This window comes from Pezoporus flaviventris, unplaced genomic scaffold (assembly GCF_033815535.1).
Source record: "Pezoporus flaviventris isolate CSIRO_AGI_PZ_B2104156 unplaced genomic scaffold, CSIRO_AGI_Pfla_v1 ptg000040l, whole genome shotgun sequence".
In the NCBI taxonomy this organism is placed as follows: domain Eukaryota; kingdom Metazoa; phylum Chordata; class Aves; order Psittaciformes; family Psittacidae; genus Pezoporus; species Pezoporus flaviventris.
The window spans coordinates 10,201,825-10,220,173 of NW_026892588.1; the positions used below are offsets into that span (position 1 = coordinate 10,201,825).

The 18,349-nt window shown below is 49.8% G+C and overlaps 1 protein-coding gene across 3 annotated transcripts in view; it reads right to left on the reverse strand.

Annotated features, from left to right (window-relative positions):
- Nucleotides 1–9,873, reverse strand: part of EPHB1 (EPH receptor B1) — a 77,674-nt gene extending 67,801 nt beyond the window's left edge. For 2 of the 3 annotated variants that reach the window (XM_061465235.1, XM_061465236.1), the window contains exon 1: nucleotides 9,607–9,873. In XM_061465235.1, coding sequence (XP_061321219.1) covers nucleotides 9,607–9,664 — 58 coding nt within the window. In that variant the 5' untranslated portion in view covers nucleotides 9,665–9,873. Of the gene's footprint in view, nucleotides 1–3,290; nucleotides 3,391–9,606 lie in introns of those variants that run through there. The other variant, XM_061465237.1, reaches the window with a different exon arrangement.
- Between the last annotated feature and the right edge of the window lie 8,476 nt (nucleotides 9,874–18,349).

Sequence of the window (18,349 nt, forward strand, 5' to 3'; positions counted from 1 at the left end):
GAAAGCTTTCAAGGTAACCTATTAGGAATACTTTAAATGTTTCAAAGACATCCCAGTTTCCCCTGAACGCTGCAAAGCTTTAAAGCAATAAATAAAAACGTGCCTTGCCACAAGCCACCTCCAAAAATCTGCTGGGCTGCTGACTCAAGACATCACATTTGGGAGCGATCGAGTTGCATACCAGCCCGGCAGGGTCCATGCCTGGCATGGGATGAGAAAACACAGGGGTTATCAGGGCACAGGGGAAGGCAGGTACCCACCCATCACCCCCCAAGCCCCTTTAGCAAGGAGCCCTGGGATGCTGCTCAGTGGATCCCACTGGTTGAAGGCAACCAGACCATTTCCTCACAGTTAGGAGCCAGACTGTGCAAAAGCAAGGGTTTCCCCATCCCCAATCAGCCCCAGCACTGGCACACAAAGGCAGAGCGGGAGGGTGTTCTAAGCAGCATCCTTCTCAAAGAAGCCCATTTTCTCCAGCCTCAGCCAAAGCCCGTCGAAGTTAATGAGCGTCTTTTTATAGCTTTCAGCAGGCTTTCGAGAAAGCCTTTCAGTGCAGGGGACTCCAGCATGTGCGCAGTGGTGCCAGCCATTGCAGTAATAACCCACGCACAGTGCAAGGAGGGATAATAAAAGCTGATTTTTGTAAAGATACTGAACACAATTAACTCTCAACCTTACAGCTCCCACCAGCCTCCTTCAACCTCCTCCCCTCTGCAGGGTCAGTTTCAGCATCCATTGGAGGGGCATCACCAGGTGATGGAAGAGTTTGGGAAGGTCCTACCTAAACTGGGTCCAAATTAAAGGCATCAGTGCCTTTAATTCCTGCACAGCTGAGGCTTCTCTCTATTTCACTGAGGAAGAGTGAGGCTACCTGGTGTGGTGCACGTGGCTCAAGGAACCACACCATCCCTCCCCAGGAAACATGGCATAGAGGTGATCCTCCTATATTTTATTAATCCAGAAATTACCCCTTTACAGTTTTGTACCTGGTGACAATAACACCATTATATATGGCCTCACAGTGCCTCTGCCAATAGCCTGATGCGCTCAAGCGATTTAGACCCTCACCAGCAACTCATCTCAAAGACCATGCATCTCCAGGAAGTCCACCCACTTGCATGAAGCTTCTGGACAGCTTCAGCCAAACCCTACGGGCTGAGGCACGCAGCATCTCAGGCTCACTTGCAGCCAGACCGTGCTTCTAATTGCCAGCACTCAATAAAGGATGCAAAGACCCAACATCACTGCTTAAAAATCGTTACAGCAGTAGCTATATGAACATATTGAACATATTTGTTTCATATGAAAAGCAGAGCTGATGCATCACAGAGCGCTCTAAAAGCATCTTGCTCCTGCTCTGTCTCTGTGTGTCCATCTCATTCCTTGGGCATCTGGAAATTTCAAGGGACTCCAGCATCAGGCACTGCGGCTACTTCCATTCCTGTGACAAGTGCTGCAGGTACTAAAACCCTTGCAACAAGCACTGTGACTACTCAAACCCCAGCAACAGGCCCTGTGGGTACTCAAACCAGAAAAGTGCAGTGGTGATGGAATCAGAACTAGCTCGAGCACACAGCAACCCAACACCACACACCATCTTTCCTGCCTTAACAGGCAGTTATGACAGATGGAGCCCAAAGTCATGGATTAAATTAACTCAATGGACTTTTACAGGGATGGTCCATAGACTAAGGGAATGATATCTGTGTGTATATCTCAAATGTCTGGAAAGGTGATGGTCTGTTCCTATGCATCAATCTCCTTCCTTGGGCATTTAGAAATATGAAAGTGTTCGGTGAAAAACAATAAAATTAAGGTGCTCAGCCACCTACCAAAGCCAGCACCCCGCTATTTCTTTGAGCTGCCCCAGGTTGTCCCCAGTACATGAGTCTATCCCCCTCCCAGCTCCCCCCAGCCAGACGACAGGGGGCTGCCCAACAGGACTGGAGCAGATCCCCAGCAGCCAGCCCACTTCTCCTGCCTCCCAAGGGCAGTGCTTCCTTTTCAACTCTTCTGTTGGGTTCCTGGTTTTCCTGGGGAAGATGTAATTCACACCCCTTCGCCTCTTCCACGGTCATTTAATGTCTTTTGAGCAAAAAGCAATTATCCTCATATGAACAGGACCCTGGCGAGGATGATAATGAGTCCGCTCCGACCCTGCGGCTAAGGAAGCAGCTGAAGAGAGTGGAGGCCTCTGGTAATCAAAGGCGCATCCCTGGCCTCCAATGGCATAAAGAATAAAAGAAAAGAAAATTTAGAGCCTCCATACAACTTCTGTTGTTGCCGTTCCTTGCTCCATCTCTCCAGCCATGGCATAGGTTATAGCACCAGGAGAAAGGCGACCAACACCAGCCCTGGATCCCCTCCACTTTGCCTTGTAGATGCATTTTGTGTGTTGCTTGCCAGCTCACCCACAGCACCCCGCAACAGGGAGCTGGCACAGGGGGGGTTGGTCTCATGCTCAAAAGCCAACACCACACACCTGTTTTCCCAGGTTTTGGAGCTCAAGGAGCACCCCCCTATTTGGAGTTAAGCCCAGAATGAAGAAGACCTGCCCTGCCCCCGGACTGGCATGCAGGGCCAGGCAAAAATGGGTGTCCCCGTATTCTGCCCTGCAAATGGAAAGAAAATAGGAAAAGGAATGCGAAGACATGTACCTGCAACAGGTCTTGGGCTTTGCAAGACTGAAAAGGCTCCCCAGGAGATGGTAGAGCCATGAGGAGAACATCCAGAGATGCCAAACACCAGGGCAGTGTGCTGAGCTGCTCTTCCCCTCAAAAACATGAATATATAGCCAAGCAAAGACACCAAAACCCAGCCACATCCAAAGCAATCCAAGGAAGATGCTCACTAGGTTTGAATAATCCAAAACTTGGTGCCCTGTTGCTGCTGGGTTGTAGCATACACAGTACCAGTGCATCAGAGAGACAGGCAGAATGTAAGAAGGACTTTTTGGGGAAAACATCATGAAACAATCCTTTAACATCATGACAAAGCCCCTGTGTGGGATGGGAGAAAAGAGCCTAAAAGCTAAAAGGATAGCCACAGCCTCTCACCTATTCCCAGCCTCCACTTTTACTCCTTGCATAACAAATCAACACTTCATCAGCTTTGAACAACAGTAACACCCACTGGATGCCTCCCCAGATATTAAATGTGTTTCTTACTACACAACAAGTGCATACCTGAGGGCTTATTAATAAGAGCTTATCACTTGGCGTGGCTATTTCCCAATTTAAATAAATAAATAAATACTGTAACCCCCCTATCTCCCCCCAAACAAACTTAACAGGTTTGTATTGGAAGAAGCAAGGCCAAAAGAAAGTCATCTTCCTTGGCCAGGGCTCAGCGCAGGGCCCCTTCCCCTTTGAACTGTTGCCTCTGATTTTTCACCACAGGCCTCCCAGCAGGAACTTATTAAAGCCAGACCAAAGCACGTATGCTTTAATAGTAATTAGGTCACCCTGGGTTGTGGGCTTAGCAGGCAAAACTATAATTATTTAGAAACATCAAGTTTAAATGCCAAAGAGCCTTAATGCAGCTGAGCTAATTAACTAATTTCAACTAAGTAACTGATTAGCTTAAAAAAGAAAAGGAAAAAGAAAAATCAATGATCATAGACAACAACATTTTCTTTTAACAGGTTGTTTTCTTGCAGCAATTCTCAACTGCACAAAAGGAGACCAACAACCCCCGCTAACCAAATATTATTGTAATTAAATATTCAACAGAAAGCCTCTTCAATTATTCAGAAGACTGATAACACTTGTTTATAATTGGGGTGGTGGAAGAGGTTTCCAGAAGCAGGGATTCTGCACATTATCAGGCTCTGCTTACAGATGCAAACCCACATGGGCAGATGGGTCATGGCATCAGTACACAGTGCCGGCTCCGGCACAGCTCCAGCCACCACTCCCATCCCTCCTGCAAAACTAAACTCAGGAGAAGGATGCTTTCCAGCCTCGACATAAGAAAATGGACCATATGGTCCACATGCTTTCTGGATTTTTGTCATTAGACCAAAAATTTAAGGGACTAATGGCCAGTTTCCAGGTTTCACACCATTTTCCTATGGTAGCGTTATTCCCTCAACAGAGAACCAGAAGGAAAAGCAGACCCTGGTGTATCATTATAACTCACTAAGCAGCATTACCATAGGAAATTACAAATTAGCTTTTCAGCAAAGGATATGGGGATATTTAGATTAGCTATAGAGGAACTACAGAACCTTTCAGTCCATTTATCAAAGCTCTCGTAGCTCCAACTTCCAGAGAAATGAAACAATAATAAATATTGAGCAGGGAAAGTTAATCTCTGCCGAACGCACTTTAATAATTCAAAAGTTATGAGAAATTAATAAATAAAGCAGACCCTTCAGCTCCTACAAACACACATCACATTTTTCTCACCATTTCTCATGATGTGACTTTGTGGAAAATGGATGGTGACGCAAAGAAGAAAACCCAAACCAAACCACAAATATCAGCTATGCCTGGGAGCAACCACATTTACAGTGCAGAAGGGAGCTATGTCTGCCACTTATCTGGAAAGCAGTAGTACTGATTTGGGCAAGAGTTTGCTCTCGTTGTCCCCAAAACAAGGGCTGTGCTGCCTCTACCTGCTACTGGATGGTGTCCACATCAGTCCCCTGTGCCTGCTCCCACTCCTGCACACTCTGATGCAGCCTCTCAAGCTGCTCACCTTTGGAAAGACTAGTTTTAGCCCCTAAAAACTGGACTGTGCAATAACCAGCCTGGCATTCCGGGGCCATCCAAGATCCCCGCTCTCTCCTGATGCTGCTCTGATATCACTCCATCTCTTTCTCCTCCCACACCAACCTCCACCAAGAGGGGAAAATGGGAGGGATGCTGGAGGCCCAGCCAGCAGAAGCACCCTGTGTTCACAGGTGGACCATGATGCATCCAAAAGTCTTCTGGATTCATGTTCATTTGCCATCCCCACCACTCAGCATCACTTTGCAAGGTGCTCTCGGTCACCAGTGGACTTCTACCATGTGGGATATCCACACCACTCCCATCACCCCAGCTCTGTAGACCTCCATGAGCAACAGGCACTCTGGCTTTGTAACATCACAACTGAGGCTGTGCCTTTCCAAATCACTACCCAGCAAATACCCAAGCTTAACATTTGCCTTGTGCAAGTATTCAAGCATGCAATGCTTGATAGCTCAAATGTTTGCAGAAAGAGAACAAGGTCAAATTGAAATGCACTTTCAAATTCTAATGAATATTTGGGGAAAACATTCCCTCCCCCAACCCCAACTATTTACTCAGCCTCCCTGTGCTGTTAAATGACTGCTTATACCAACTGTGTCTGTTCAGAGGGAACGGAGCACTGCAGTGTCTTTTGGGCTGTATCACAGAAGTCTGGGTATCCTCCATGAAGCTATTTCCGCATCAGAGTATGATGAGCTCGTACCCGCAGCTGGGAGAGGTATAAAAAGCCTCCTTGAGCTGTCTGGATCTCAGCTGGAGTGGTGCAGCACACACCACAGGCATTACAAGAGCAGCACTCTGAGAGCCTCAGCCTTGCTCTGAGCATGTCTTCCATTAGCCTCATAGAATCAACTAGGTTGGAAAAGACCTTTAAGATCATCAAGTCCAACCTCTACCCCAGGACTGCCAAGTTAAGTCCACCATTAAACTATGTCACTAAGGGCCTCATCTACACCCCACAGCAGTCCTTCTGCACTAGGGACCAAGACTTTGCTGACCTGATCAGCATTGAGTTCCCCATTGCCCAAGGAACTATTTTCCCCCTTTCACCAAATCTGAGTATTTCTTTCACTTACAGAATCCATTTCTGCTAGAAACATCTATTATTTAGCACCGTGGTCTGGATCCAGAGCCAAACACATTCAGGCTACTTCATAGGCATCAATATTTTCTTCCGATTCTTATGGCCAGCAGAAGATTTTTACTCTGTCATGTTGTGCTAGGAGCTGCATCTGGGGTAGGGATGAGGCCACCTTACAAACCTTCCCCGGCAGCTCATGCCACAGTAGACAGGGCCGCTAAACATTCTGGAGCACAGGACAGCAACACTGTGTCCATAGGGAGACAGTAAGCAGAAAGAGCAGAAAAATATACGCATTTATCACAAACCTCACATTTTTATTGACTGGAGATACCAGCAATTAGTAAAACCAAAAAAATACCAGCAACACAGGTATCTGCAGTCTCAGGGCAGTTTTCTATGACTTGACAAAATGCTTTCCCTTCAGGCTAACAAGATCTGGGCTCACTCATCATGCCAAGGATAAAGTTATTCCCCTTGAGGTTTTGGGGTTTTTTCTTTCCCAAACAGTTAGTGCAAAAAAGTAAGAGTAAAGGAATGGCTAGATATCAGCACTTGCAAATTCCCATGCAGGATAACAGCACTTGCAAATCTCTCCTGAAGACTTGTTCCTAGCTTCTCCTTGAAAACTGCTCTGCTCCCGGTGAAGTAGCTGGGCCAAAGGTGGAAGCTCACATGGTGACAGCGGTGATGGGAAGGGTGGTGCGGCAGCCACCGGCTCTCAGCTTGCTCGGTGCAGGCACCACTCCGGCGCCTGACGGAAGCAGAGGAAGCCCAAAGGATGCCTGCAACAGATGTGTGCATCCCGAGCCAAAACGGGAGGAGAGAGGGCGCCTGGGATGGGCGGCACGCAATGAGTAGGAGCCAGGGACAACATGCTGTATGCAAACTCTTCATCCCCGGTCCTCCCTCAGGCTGTGATTCCGAAGGCAAGGCAGGTAAGCAAGCACATAAGCACAGAAAGCAAAACTAAGCCGGATCTGCCAGCCCTGAGTGAAGCTTTTCACCTCCCTCCCCCCTTGCTTTGCTTATCGTAATGCTGCAAGCAGCAATACAGGAGATGGAGAGAAAAATCTGTCTTTTAAAAGAGCAGGCATGAGGCAGAGAGATGATGGATAGGTGAGCAGGCACGCAGATTAAATATCCTGTGTGGAGAAACTGCACCAAAATGGACATCAGCCCCAACTGACATACCAGCACCTCAAATTCCAACAACTCCTGTATTAAAAGGCGCAGCAATGTCCCATTACCATCCTCTCTATATGCTAAATGTGACTATATTTGGTTCAGCTAACACAAGAGAGAGCACACGAGCGGCGCCTGAGTGATTGCAGGGTGTGGGAGAGATGGAGTATTTCTTCCTGTCATCTTCTCATGTCCCTCTTCCTCTTCACAAGCCACAAAAAGATTTTAAAACTACTATAAAGATCCAGGTGTCCAGCAGAAAGCAGCCAGCCAAGCCCCAAGATTTGGTAAAAATCAAGTAACCATAAGAAAACTCAGATAAGCGACTCCACTATCTCCAGGTTCATGTGCCGCAGGCAATGAGTTAGCAAGGTTTTATGGAGGATAAAGAGATGTTTGCAGGCAGCCCTGACCCCGGCTGCATCCTCCTCCTCCTCCCCCTCCAACCGGGTCCAGACCCTCAAACAACTCTCCCCCTACCCCCCCCCCCCCCCCCCGCATCCCAGAAAAAAGACTTTTTGTTCGGATGGCTCATCTGGGACACAGGGAGCCATGGCACAGCCATCCTCCAGCCGTGGCTTTGACTTGCTGTCAGAGAGGGCTGCTGGCAAAACCGGTCTCATGGTTGTTCCAGGGGAAAAGCCAGACCCCAAGGTAGGTCAGGCTCTAGGAAATGCTTCAGCTTAGGCAGCAAAACCCATGTTTCAATCGAGCAAATGTGACCTCTGCACCAGGAGGATCCATGCGATTTAAATAAGCTCCATAAAAAGGTGTTTTCCTTATATAACGATGCCAGCAGCCTGTCGCCTTAAGTCCAAACCAGATTCGATTGCTTTGCCTCAGGAATTTCTCATCCAAAATTTCCCCTTTAATCTGAGGTCTCCCCCAGGATACTACTTTACTATCCAAGCCATTTCCTCAGCTGAGTAGAAATGACACTGCTCTTCAACAGGTTCAGTCCCAGGCAAGGATGCTGGCTCTGCCAGCCCAGCACACACTCCCAGGGATGGCTTGGGGCAAGCAGGGGAAGACCCTGCATGACAGACAGACAGACACATCACCCAGGAGACTGCTCTCAGACAGGGACCAAGCCGAGGTCTCCCAGACAGCCGCGATGTCAGCAGTACCTCAAGCAGCTGACGCTGCAAACACCAGCTAGTGAAGTGCTGCTAACAGGTCTGGCATCTTCACGTGCGGCTTTGCGACCAAGCAAGCATGCACCCGTTTGCATCACGCTTAAGCAACACATCAGCATTTCCACCTCGAGTTATTTCTATACAGAGATGAAACGAGGGAGGAAGCCTGAGAAATAAGAAAGCAAATGCCTGGCTCAGCCAAAAGCTGGCAGAAAGTAGATGCTGCAGCAAATGGGCCTGGCTGCCACAACCCAGCAGGCATGCTTGTGAGCAGAGGGCAACCATGGCCAACACTCCCATCCCACTGGAGACCATCACAGCAGCATTCCAGCTCCTGAACCAGCTCTGTGCTGCCCAGAGCTGAGCTGCCACTCTCCAGCCAGCTCTATCAGTATCTAGTTCAGCTGTAACCATGCTCATAATAGCTGTATCACCCTAAAGAGGGGACAAACCCCACACAGGCCAGCACCTCAGCTAGCCCACAAGACTCCATGCATCATCTTTCTGTAGCCACATGCTTCTTGTTGCCTCAAGCGGGGGACCACACAATATTCCTCACTCACAGATACTGCTCAAGCACCAGGCAACCCCTGCCACGGCCTCTTTGCTCGTGTTGTACCAGGAGCAAAGGAGGCAGTAGCAAAATAAAGCAAACCAATAACCCAATAAATACTTCCAAAGCCACACCAGCCAGAGCAGCAATGCACCACCAACACCAGCCTGGGGCGACCTGGCTGTCCTGCCAGGCCCAGCACCCAGAGGCTGGGTCTCAACCGTGGGCACCATCCCAGTGCACAGAGTCCCACAGCCAGGCAGGTTGATGGGGAAAAAAGACTTCAGCCCGACAGCACGGACCTCGCCGAAGGGATGTCCATGCATCTGCCCACCAATGGGACAAGCATTTCCTGGACCAGCCCATCCCAAAGAAAGGAGACCCCTTGCCCACATCGCAGGTGCACCCATCCTCCTTTGACTCAAAGCTTTCACGGGTGCTGCTGGGAAGCACGGGAGGAGGAAGACAGCCAGAGGCAGCCTACTGCACAGCCACGGCCCCTGGAGGTGTTCCCCACCGCGACCCCAGGCAGGGCTCTGCCGGGGACAGCATCCGGAGCAGCCGCCGGTCCCACGCAGATCCGGACGGCTTTTCCACAGCCGCCCCCGAGCGCTGGAAAACCCCCAGCCCCTTCCCGCAGCCACCCACGGCCGCGGGCGAGCCCCGTGCTGCCAGCACCGGCTCCCCCCGGCTGCGGGAGAGCGGCTGCCAGGACCGGCCGGCGCCAAGGGGAGCTCCGCGCCCCTCGAAACGGACAGGGACCGCGCCGGGAGCCAGCCCCGTGACAGTCTGCCGCCCGCGGCACACTGCGCGACGGGGGAGCCGGTTCCCCGCGGCGCTGGGACTCGCGGCTGAGCATCACCCCCGACTCCTTTCCCATTCCCATTCCCATTCCCGGTCCCGGTCGCGTCTCACCTTCCACGGCGGCCGCGGCGGCAGCCAGGCAGAGCAACACCACCAGATCCGCAGCCATCGCCTCCCCGGGCTCCTCGCGTGTCTGCTCCGCAGGCGTCAGCCGCTACCGGCGGGCGGCCGTGAGCGGGCATGGGGGTGCGTCCGCGGGACGGGCCGGGGTAGGTCGGGTCTGGCCGGGACGGGGCCGGAACCGCGCCGCCTCCCCACGCCGCCCGGGTCACATCGCCGCCGCGAGTGGAGCAGCGGCCACGCCGCAGCCGGCCCCCGCCGCCGCCCGGCCCCGCCCCTCGCCACCGCCCTGCCAATCCCCGCGGCGCTCCCCGCCTTCGCCCCGCCTCTGTCACCACCCCGCCAATCCCCGCGGAGCGCTCCGCCTCCGCCCGCCGCTAGCTGCTGTCCGAAGGGGGACGGCGCCCCCTGGCGGCTCAGCGCAGGCGCCGTCACCCTCCCCCATCAATCCTGCTCGGGGGACCCCACCTCCGCAACCCACTATGGGGCGGACGCAGAGCCCTCACCCCGGGGACGGAAGGGTGGGTCCGGTTCCTCCCTTTTGTACCCGCAGGAAGCTGGAGCAAACAGGCAGCGCCACGGCGAGCCGGGCCCCCGGGCAGGCCAAAACGCTGCTGCTCCCATCTCAGGGTCAGCACGCTGCAGCCACATAAAAGTCAATGTAGGGTCTTCCTCAGCCTCTTGCCTTCCTCCGGCATCCTCACTGCTTGCAGGGCATCGCCCCGGGGCCCAAGGTAAGATGGCACCCAGGAGGAGGGGAGCCGCAGGCTGCTCTCCCTCCCCGCCAGACGCCAGGGTCCCCAGGGTATAGCATCCCTGTCTCTGCCAGCAGAAGGTGCTTGTCCCAGGGGCCACGTCCTTGTGCGCGTGAGCCTTTGGCAGCGTGGAGTGTCACCACTGCACAGATGGGAGCTGAAATGATCCCTCCAGAAGGGGATTCACCCTGTCCCCACCACCCCATGCACTGTGACAAGGCAGCTCTGGTTCATAGAATCGGATCGGTTTGGGTTGGAAGGGACCTTCAAAGCTCATCTAAATTCCAACCCCCTGCAATAAGCAGGAACATCTTTAACTAGATCAGGTTGCTCAGAACCACATCCAGCCTGGTCTTGAATGGTTCTAGGGATGTGCACCCACCACCTCTCAGGGCAACCTGTGCGGTATTTACCACCCTCAATGTAAAGAACTTTTTCTTCACATCCAGCCTGAGTCTTCCCTCTTTTAGTTTAAAACCATCATCCCTCATCCTATCACAACAGGTCCTGCAAAAAAGTCTCTCCCCATCTTTCCTATAGGCCCCTTCTAAGAACTGAAGCAATAAGGTGTCCATGGAGTCTTCTCCAGGCTGAACAACCCCAACTCTCATCTGTTCCCCATAGGAGAGATACTCTATCCTGCTGATTTCTGTGACCTTCCTCTGTACCCTCTCCCGCAAGTCCATACCTTCCCTGTACTAAGGACTGCAGAGCTGGATGCAGGGCTGCAGGAGAGGTCTCACCAGAACGGAGTAGAGGGGCAGAATCCCCTCTCTTGTCCTGCTGCTCATGCTCCTTTGGATGTGGCCAAGGATTCAACAGGCCTTCCCGGGGTCAGCATCCGCCTTAGCTCCTCTCCCCAACCAGGCAGTCACTTCACCTGGTTCAAAGATGACCCCATCCCTCTCTCCTGCAAGGTTCATGCACCCCAGCACACACAGGAAAAAGAGGGGCAAAACTGAGGGCAGGGAAAGCAGCAAGGGCTTATTCAGGTCATAGCCTGTATCCTGTATCCAGAGCGCATCTGCTATTACAGTGGGACGAGCAGCCCTGCAGAGGTACCAAGCACAGGAAAACAGTCATAGAACAGTTTGGATTTGAAGGGACCTTAAATTATCATCTAGTTCCACAGCTTCTCAGTGAAAGAGTGCACAAAACCCACCATTCAGCAGTGCCACAGGAACAAGAGTTTTCTTTTGCAGTTGTGCAAAATGTATTTCGAGCAGGTCCTATTCAGTTGAGCAAATAACAGAAAAAAATTGCCAAGAAGCTTCTGGTGATGTTTTAAGGAAATTTGCTTTTATCTTGACAACCCTTCTTCATTTCCTTCCCATGAATATCTCAGCAATCCAGTTTACTCACTCAGAGGATCACAGAAAGAAAACTGTGAAGTAAATGTCAGTATTATTTGCATCTTTATCCAGTCTGCCACAAAAGCAACACCATGTTATTTATCTGATCTAGCACAACTCAGTAACAGCTCAAGTATAGAATATTCATGATGTGCAAAGCAAAAAATGTTAATCATTTGAAAATACAAGAGGCAAAGAGCTGAGCCTGCGAGTTATCCAGAGAACTGCCTCGGTTATTGGGGGGGGGAATAACCAAAATAAACAATTGCTATCCACTGAAAAACTTAAACTTGCATTCAGAAGCCAACGTCTGACAAAGAAAAAGAGCCTGACAACTTTTGTATAAAGAAAAAAAAGAAGAAAATAAATCAATATTCTTCTGATTTCTTTTCAGCTGGCCAAAGAGTTGGCTGTGCTGGGTAAAAGCCAGCTGTGTTTGTTCAGAAAGCTTTCTCTTCTGTCAGCCTTGCTCCAAGTCTCAACAGCAATGCTTCACTTTTAGAGGAAGCAGCTCAGGAAAAGCCCTCATTCAGAGGGCAGGCACAGGGAGGCAGCATCATTTGCCATAGGGCCACTCTTTCTTGCTCACCTGATGGGATTATGGTCATCAGCTTCCACAGAAATCACGGCCACACCAACATCCCGCTAAAGGACACACCAAGGGCAATAAAGCTGGCTGGCTGGCATATTTTGCCCCATTTCGCCTTCTGAACTAGCCATGTTTGGGATGCTTCTCCTGCAGTGCCCCATCCATCAGGATGGACTTCCTTCAGATCCCCACCTGAAGGCCACCAGCAGGGTCCCATCTCATTTGCTTCTCCCCAGAACCCCACATCCCAGAGCTGCAATCAGAGCAAAAGGCCCCAGACCACAGGCAGCGGCAGCAGTGCATCACAGTGCTCAAAGTGTCTTGCAGAAGGCAAAGCACCCCTCCAGGCCACACATAACCCCCAGTGATGCCCACCAGGCATCCATCCAGGAAGGACACAGGGCTAAAAAGTCATGCTAAGAGTACAAAGAGCCTCCGGGAGGGCTTCTGGCAGTCCCATGCCTGCTGTGCACGGCCAGTCCCTCTGCTCCTGCGGCACAGCCGGCAGCACATTGAGATGGCGGCAGTCAGCTGCCAGAATTAGCTCTGTCTTAATTAACAGCTTTGCCTTTGTTCTCTGATGATGCTTCAGGCAATGCCAAGCCCTTTCTGGAGGATGAAGATCTGGGATCCCAGTGAAAGGAAACATCAAGAGTTATCACATACTGCAGCACAGATCTCCCCCTTAAAACCACTTTCAGGACCAAAGGTGTCACAGTCTGTGATTGTCCCACTCCTCTCCCACCACACTGAACCATCTGAAACACAAAGATTAATCCCATCTGACTGTCCCTGTGCATGTGGTGGCAGGAATCGTGCTGCAAGGGGGTTCTGGAAGGGTCACCCCGAATCTTTTGAGCTGTGAACCAGCAAGTCCAAGCCCTGGGAGAGTCTGACACCTCTTGCAATACAGTGCATTCATCCCTAGGGTGACCAAGGCTCCTGTCCTGCCCCAGAGCTACTGCCCAGCTCAGACCAGGAGGATCACTGGGAAGGTGCCCTTGGGGGGGGGGGGGGGGGGGGGGGCTGGCAAGCTGCTTGCTAACATAGGAGCATCTCAAAGCAGACATAAAGGTTAAACAAGCCTTCCACTGAATCAGCCCCACCAGCACAGTGCGGACCCACAGGCAGAGGGGCCTCCTCTTGCCAGAATAAGCACAGGCACTAAAGCAGCCACAATGTTCCCAGTTTATTTTCCAAGCCAAAGCCAGGTCTGTGAAGAGGGCAGGAAGATCTGTGCACAGCACATCCTCAGCAAGTGCTCTCGCAGGAAGCCATCCTCAGCAGTGCTCTCACATCCCTAATCCTGCTAGCAGCTTGCCTGTGCATTAATTGCAGAGGAAAAGCATGCACCTACAGCGTCTTCCCAGCAGTCAAAGCCTGAGGAGCTGATAAATGATAAGAAAAGCAGATTCCTTCTATTTTTTAGCGTTTCAGACTTGTCTACTGTGAACCAATACAAGCCGTATGAGACAAGTAAGCACAGGGGATGTTGGTGAGCAGCATCCAGCCTCTGCAGTACTGCCTATGCAATACTAAAGTCTAAATAAATGTGATATGATGCAATAACATTAATTAGCACCAGTAAGTGCTTTAGTGTATTCACCAAGGGCAACAACTCAGTCACTTGGCACACTGCAGTCCAAACTGCTTACTGCACTCCCAGGAGAAGTAGCCTCAGGGAGACTTCTGGACCTAAAATACCATAGGGAAACTAAAGGGAGGGAGGGAGAGAAGATATTCCCTTCTTCAGCCATTCACAGAAAACTCAGGTATCTTATCAGAGCAGAAGCTGTAGGAAGGACAACTCCTTTTGTCATGTGAACAATTTGAGAACTAAATTGAAGTGAGACATGAAGAAAAAGTAGGTGAGATGAAGGTTAATTTGGCAACCAGAGTGAGAACAGAGGGAGCTAAGCTATGGAAGAGTCTATTAATTCCCTGGGCAAAAGAGACGCACAGTCAGAGCTGGGACTTGGAGTAACTCCCCGCACAGTAGTGAAAGATGAATTGCAAGTTCTTCTTGTGGAATATTCTGTTTATTAAGTACAGAAATAGGAGACAGTCAAGTGCCTCAAGCCTCTCAGTGCCTGAGAGCATATTAATCACTCCACATGATTGAACAAAAGATGAGAGCGGCATTAAGACAGTCTCTAGTGCAATGCTAGTCACCATATAATAGAATGGACCCACAGCTTTCTCCACTCCACAATACCACCAGCTATAGGGGCAGGGAAGGCTCTTCCTTTTCTAGCAGTGCATGGCAGGATGACCTTTCTCTGCAGGACAAGGTAAAGATCAGCAGGTTCTCCTCTTTGGAGGAAAGAAAACCCCACATCACTTTGATTCCACAGATGCTGCAACTTCTGCTTCCTGGGTTTTCCCTTTAATTGGGCTTTCCAGGATGGTTGCAAGGCTGCAGGACAATACAAGCGCAGATCAGGCATGCTGCTTGCTCCACATTTTTCCTTCTTTCCAGCCTCTCCAGGTGGAAGAATCTCTTTGTTCCCTTGAAGGCAGAGGATTAACAAAGGCAAATGCAAAAAAAAAAAAGAGAGAGAGAGAAAAACAAAGCCTCCTTTGAGGATGGATGACTTCTTTTTATCTGTTTCTAATCTGGCTTCAACTTTCATTTCTTCAGGAGAAAAAAAAAAAAATGAAGATTAAATTTTATGCCAAGGCAAGCTATAATAAGTGACAGAAACACTCTGTCTCAGGCTCTCTGCTGGCTCTGTGAAGTCAGAACATTCATGGGGAAGAAAGCGAAATACAGACAGGAAAACACTTTCAATGGAGATTTAAAATAAAAACTCTGCTCATGTTCCGAATGCAAAACCTACAAAAAAATACGCCTCTCCTCCAAGGAAATTTTGTTATCCTGAAGCAAAATGCAATTTATCTTTGGAAGCTTTAAGAAAACAGGGAGGGGAACCTGCCACAAGAGCTCCACTTTATCACAGTATTTGGCTTGTTGCAGTCTGAGCTGTGTTCCTACTTCTGGAAGCAAACAAGAGATGTGAAGTTTAAGGTGCAAGACTACCCAAAGCAGCAGGAAGGAGGGAGAATGGTCCAGCCCACCACATATCAGCTGTTTCAGGGTCTCATTCAGATGTTTCTCTACTGAAATCACTTAGAGCGCAAAAAGCTGGCTTGCAGTGGCTGCTTTGGATTGGATTCCCTTCTCATGCAGAGGAAAGTTCCCCTTTTCCCCTACTACATCATGATGAATTTCCAATTGTCACCTTAATCAATGGTCCTGTGAACACTATCATGAGGGTAATATGAATTTTTTCCCTTTTCTTATCACTCACAGGGTAATTACATAGATGATTGCACTCAAGGACAAGAGCGTGTGTCCTGCACCCTTGCACAGAGCACACCACACAAGCACAGACATGGCAAAATCACGCAAATTCTTCCCCAGGTAAAGGGAAGGCCAGGAATATTCAATCAAATCTACAACCCATATGCACAAACAAGTGAATGCCACTGCAGGCACTGTAGCCTGCCTGATGTTATTTGTCATCAAATCCCACAGATGGATAGATGCAAAGGCCAGAAGGACCTGCTTCACCCCCATAACCTAACTGCATTAGGCACTAAACCTCACCCAGCAAGTTTTGCCTTGCTCATTTGGCTGCTTGCAAGAGAAACCTGCGTCTCAACAAAGTCCTTACAAAGCTACCCCTTCGTATACCCCAGGTACACATTTAAACTGCCCCAGCAGCTCCTGTGGCAGTTTGAATGCCACAGGTTCACTTGACATGACTCAGGCTGCCCTTCCCAAACTCCTCTTGGGGAACCAGCTGCCAAGACCATGAGATGCAGCACCCTGGCTCCTGCTGTGCACAGCTTCCTGCTTTGGCAGCCAGGGTCTACGTGATCATAACCCTACTAGTGACCTACGCATCCCTAGCTCTACCTTATGCCATCAACAAGGAAGGGAGAAAGACTATGTCATTACTCTGAAAGGAAGGAGAGTACACAAGATATACTCTGTGCAGTGATAACTGCACAGTTCTCTGCTCTCATCCCTCCACACCACAGCGCACAATGCCCGGGCACTTTACACAGCTACATTCAAGTGTAATTCTTAATACAAGTATTTGGAAGAGGAATGAAGTAAGTCTTCACTAGGTTTGATTGGCAAGAGACATCAAGAGCCGTGCAGGAGGGGATTTGAGGAAGGATTGCATTTCAAACAGGGCAGGCAGTCAGAGGTTTACCCAGAGCAAAGAGGGAAGCAGCAAGGCTGTCGTTTCATCGGTTAACATCTGGCAGCTGCAGAACTTGGAGATAATTCTGCCTCCGTCCTCCAGAGAGTTCGGATCTGGGAGGGATGCCAGGGACATGGCAACCAGGAGGGGATGAAATTCCTTCACAGAATCCAAAACAGGCAGTCAAACATCACAATATTCTTCCTCCCTTTAAATGAGTGACTGTCTGGTGCTGATTGAGCCTGTGGAAACTGGGGGAAAGGGAGATACAGTGGGGGAAGGTGAAACACAGGCAACAGCTTTTTTATCAAAATCACAGCTTTTTGATCAAAACCTGCAAAGACAGCTTTTAACAGTTACCTACATTTCTATTTTTTAAAAAGCTAACAAAGAAACCTAATTGTTTCCATTTACAAATACCAGGGCTTGGTTACAGACAAACAACAGAAAATTCTGGGGTTGGAGAAAAAGAAAGCTAAGCCTGCTCTGATCTTCCAGCCAAAACTTGAAACTTATTCAAGGGCAATTCTGAACATTAACAAGCATGTGCTATAACAGCTTGTGTAACATCATCACTTGCAATCAGATTTATTTCACTGCAGGGAAAAGGGTAATCTCCACCTGAGCGGCATCCTATGTCCCCCGCCTCTCTGCCAGCTTTGCACTGGAGATGACCACAGCCCAGCCTGGGAAGGTGGTGGTCTTCACCAGGAAGGCGTAACAGAGCAGTGAGGCAGGTTTTTCAATTACAAAGGAAGTTGTTCTAATGAAGTCTGAACACATAGGCTGCCTCTCCACAGGCACTTCTCTTACATATGCCACAAGGCTCATTCCAGACCCCTTTCCAGGTTGCACATCTCTGACTCAAGGACACAAGCCCTCAGACTGGAGAAGAGGCTCCTTGCTGGTACAAAGTAAATGAGACCCTTTGGGGGGCACTCAAGCAAGGAGAGCTGCTCAGGGCTTCACCCAGGCTACATGCCTCCATTCCCAGTTATTCATCCATAAGACGCAGTGTTAGTCTGAGTCCAGACACCCCATTTTGCTGATGCCCATGCTGCAACCCGGGCTGGGGTCCAGCATCCCAAGTCTCCTCTGACCATGCAGATGACAGAGGTTTTCTCCCACCAGCCTCTGGAGGTCAGCAATCAGCAGCACTGGGGCTCTGCATTAGAACTGCCACTGCGGGAGAGAACGACCAAGGAAAGAGTGCAAGGGAAGACCCAGTGTTCTGAGCACAATACGCTCCCTGCCTGCATAACATAGGTGATGCCAAATATTGCAGGGGTCAGGCACACACATCTCCCCTGCACTGCTTTCCTTCCCAGCAGGCATGCAGGAGTACAGGACCTTCCTTGTTAATAGGAAATTATTCATTTCTAAAGCCTGGTTTTCCCATTTAAAAGCTACAGTCTTGTGCCAATTTGTCCACAAGAAAGCCCCATTTCTGGGAACAGGAATGAACCTGCATTGCACTTAGCCAGCCTCCAATATCAGCTTCTCATTTCATATCTCTTGGCTACAGCCAACCATTTACAGCTAAATCATCACTGAATTTACAGAGGTTAGGAGTTGCTGGTAACAAAAAAACTCTTGTTAAATTTATTACCTATAATCTGACATTGTCCTGCATAAATCTCAGTGTTCCTGGTAAATACAAAGACTTCCAGTAAATGAAAGATACCAATAAGAGTATAGGTAAGTGAACTGGAGAGTTATCTGTTATGGAGGAGAAGCAGGGCAGAGACCCTATCCAGACCCATTAGAAACCTCCAGCAAAACCCACTATGCAGAGCAGGGAAGGAAAACATCTCCCTCACC